Source organism: Parambassis ranga, chromosome 13 (genome assembly GCF_900634625.1).
Source record: "Parambassis ranga chromosome 13, fParRan2.1, whole genome shotgun sequence".
Lineage (NCBI taxonomy): Eukaryota > Metazoa > Chordata > Actinopteri > Ambassidae > Parambassis > Parambassis ranga.
The window spans coordinates 23684712-23687211 of record NC_041033.1 but is presented as its reverse complement, the minus strand read 5'-3'; the positions used below and the strand labels follow the sequence as shown (position 1 = coordinate 23687211).

At 52.2% G+C, this 2500-nt stretch overlaps 1 protein-coding gene across 1 annotated transcript in view; it reads left to right on the top strand.

The window, feature by feature from the left end:
- The window catches only part of LOC114444898 (interleukin-1 receptor accessory protein-like), a 16230-nt gene that overhangs the window by 5080 nt on the left and 8650 nt on the right, over nucleotides 1-2500 (top strand). The window contains exons 3-4 of the mRNA XM_028419788.1: nucleotides 1050-1242; nucleotides 1472-1555. Coding sequence (XP_028275589.1) covers nucleotides 1050-1242; nucleotides 1472-1555 — 277 coding nt within the window. The remainder of the gene's footprint in view (nucleotides 1-1049; nucleotides 1243-1471; nucleotides 1556-2500) is intronic.

Genomic DNA, 2500 nt, shown 5'->3' with positions numbered 1-2500 from the left:
GGGGGTGTGCTGGTGATGAAGATGATGAAGATGATGAGTCGGCTCGTTTGGGTCTTTAATGTGTTAAATGTTTGATTTTCAGGCACAGTTTAAAGACAGGAAGTGAAACAGTCAGTCAGCCATCGCCATGGAGATGACACGTGTGTGTCTGTGTGTGTCTGTGTGTGTCTGTGTCCGTCAGTGTGTGTGTGTGTGTCTGTGTGTGTGTCTGTGTCTGTCAGTCTGTGTGTGTGTCTGTGTGTGTGTCTGTGTTGTCTGTCTCTGTGTCTCTGTGTCTGTGTTGTGTGTCTGTGTCGGTCAGTGTGCAGCTCGGGGTTTTATTGGAGCTGTATGAGATGGGCTGTGATAATGGACTTCCTTTAACAAGGCCAGTTAATGAGGACGTCCACTAAACTCTGTTTGATTCTGTCATAAAACTCTGCAGCCTGGACCACATCCAGCTCCTTCTGCTCTCATCAGTTATAATCAGTGGAGGAAAGTAACTGAGTATTTGTACTTTGTTACTGTACTTAAGTAATGTTTATGTATTTGTACTTCAGTAAAAATCACAGCTCATCCTTCCTCCTCTGACTCCACGCTGCAGCTGTTACCTGGACTTTCTCCTCCACTACATGTCTCCAGTGTCTGTAGTTCCTTGTTCCATGTGATGAACACAGTGTGGACTGATGTGAGGTCAGACTCTGCATGGAGGTGGTGTCACGCTGCAGCTGTGTTTCTATAATGAGCCTCAGTCATGATGCCGGTGCTCTGGCTCAGTGAGCTAACTAGTTAGCTGCTGTCTGCTAACACAGGTCCATCCATGAATGTCTGATGAACATTGATGATGAAAGTTAGCAGCTCCACAAACAGCCAATCAGATTCCTCCACTGTCTTGGATGAAAATAAACAGGTTCATGGTCCTCACAGGTTTAGTTCAGTAGGACCGTCTTCAGGTTTCTGGGGTTTAGGACTCGGTCCACAGGTGGACAGTGATGAATCGGATGAATATGCGGCAGCCCTCAGGGCATCGTGGTTAACCTTTTCCTTTAAATGCCCCGCCCCTCTCTCAGACCCGTGCTATGACTGGGGGGAGTCCAGTGAGCCCCCGGTCTCCATCCTGGAGGGCGAGGCCGGCTGGCTGTCCTGCCCTCTGTTCTCGCATCCCTCCGTCTACAACTACACCTCCACCCAGAGCGCCGGCCACAGCCTCTACTGGTACCGGGTCCCCAAGGGCCACGACCTGGAGCAGCCAATCACAGCCAGGTGAGCCTGAAGGAGTGAGTGACAGCTGCAGGGTGGGGGGCGCGGTGGAGGCTGTCTCGGGTCTAATTGAGACACTTTGGGAGTGAATGATGGAGCGGGCTGTAACGATTTCCCTTCCACAGAGGATGTATGAGGGTCAGGAGACGATTAGCCTCAGCGAGGACATTACACTGTGTTCTAATCGAGTCGTCTCTGATTAACGTCCGTCCCCTCTAATGTGTCTCTGCAGCGCCGGCTTCAGCAAAGACAGAGAGAGGCTGTGGCTGCAGCCGGCCGGGGCCAACGACACGGGGCAGTACATCTGCATGCTGCGGTAAGACCTGCAGCACGTTACACCCAGGTACACTCAGAGTAACAGACGTGAAGCACTGCAGGTACGGATCTGAAGCCCCGAGTCTGAAACACGCTTCAAGAAGAACAATCCCAAAACAGGGTCCTGCTGGATGTTGGAGCAGTTTGGTTTTCTTGTAAATGTGAGTTTGTTCCTCTGGAGGCCACACCTGTGTCCTTCTTGTTTCTAAGTCCGAGCTGTAAGAACGAAGCTTCATGCAGCATGCAGATGTTGGAACATCTGCTGAGTGATCAGATCAACTCAGCTGCTGCGTCGGCTGCTCTCTCAGCTCCCAGCATCCCTCTCTCTCTCTCTCTCTCTCTCTGTCTGTCTCTCTCTCGGCACTTAATCAGCTAAAGTGGCGTCTTAAAGATCGGAGGATTAACAGGAACCGGGTTCAGCTGGACCTGCTCCAAGCCTGTGGAGCTGCTGAGCAGAGGTCTGTGTGTCACAGAGGGAAGCTGACCGTCGCCCTCAGCAGGTCGTCCTCATCAGGGGGACAGGAGGACAGAGGACAAGGGGACAGGAGGACAGCAGGACAGGAGGGCACGGGGACAGGGCGCAGGAGATAGGAGGACAGGGGAGCAGGAGGACAGGGGGCAGGAGACAGGGGGACAGGGGGCAGGAGACAGGGGGACAGCAGGACAGGAGGACAGGGGGACAGCAGTGTATGTGCCTGAACTTGTATTTATGTGTGTAAATCTATCAGCAGCTCAGTAAAGTCCTGAAACTGGAAGCTCCGCTTATCTGAGAGGAAGATTCAACAACAGAGGGATTAATGGCACTTAGTGCATAAGTGACATCACACACACACACACACAAACACACACACACACACACACAGCCTGGGGGAGTGCTTTCGTGGCGATCAGCCTGCCAGAGAGTGCATTACTGCTTGTTGTTATGTGAGCTGATGAAGATCACAGC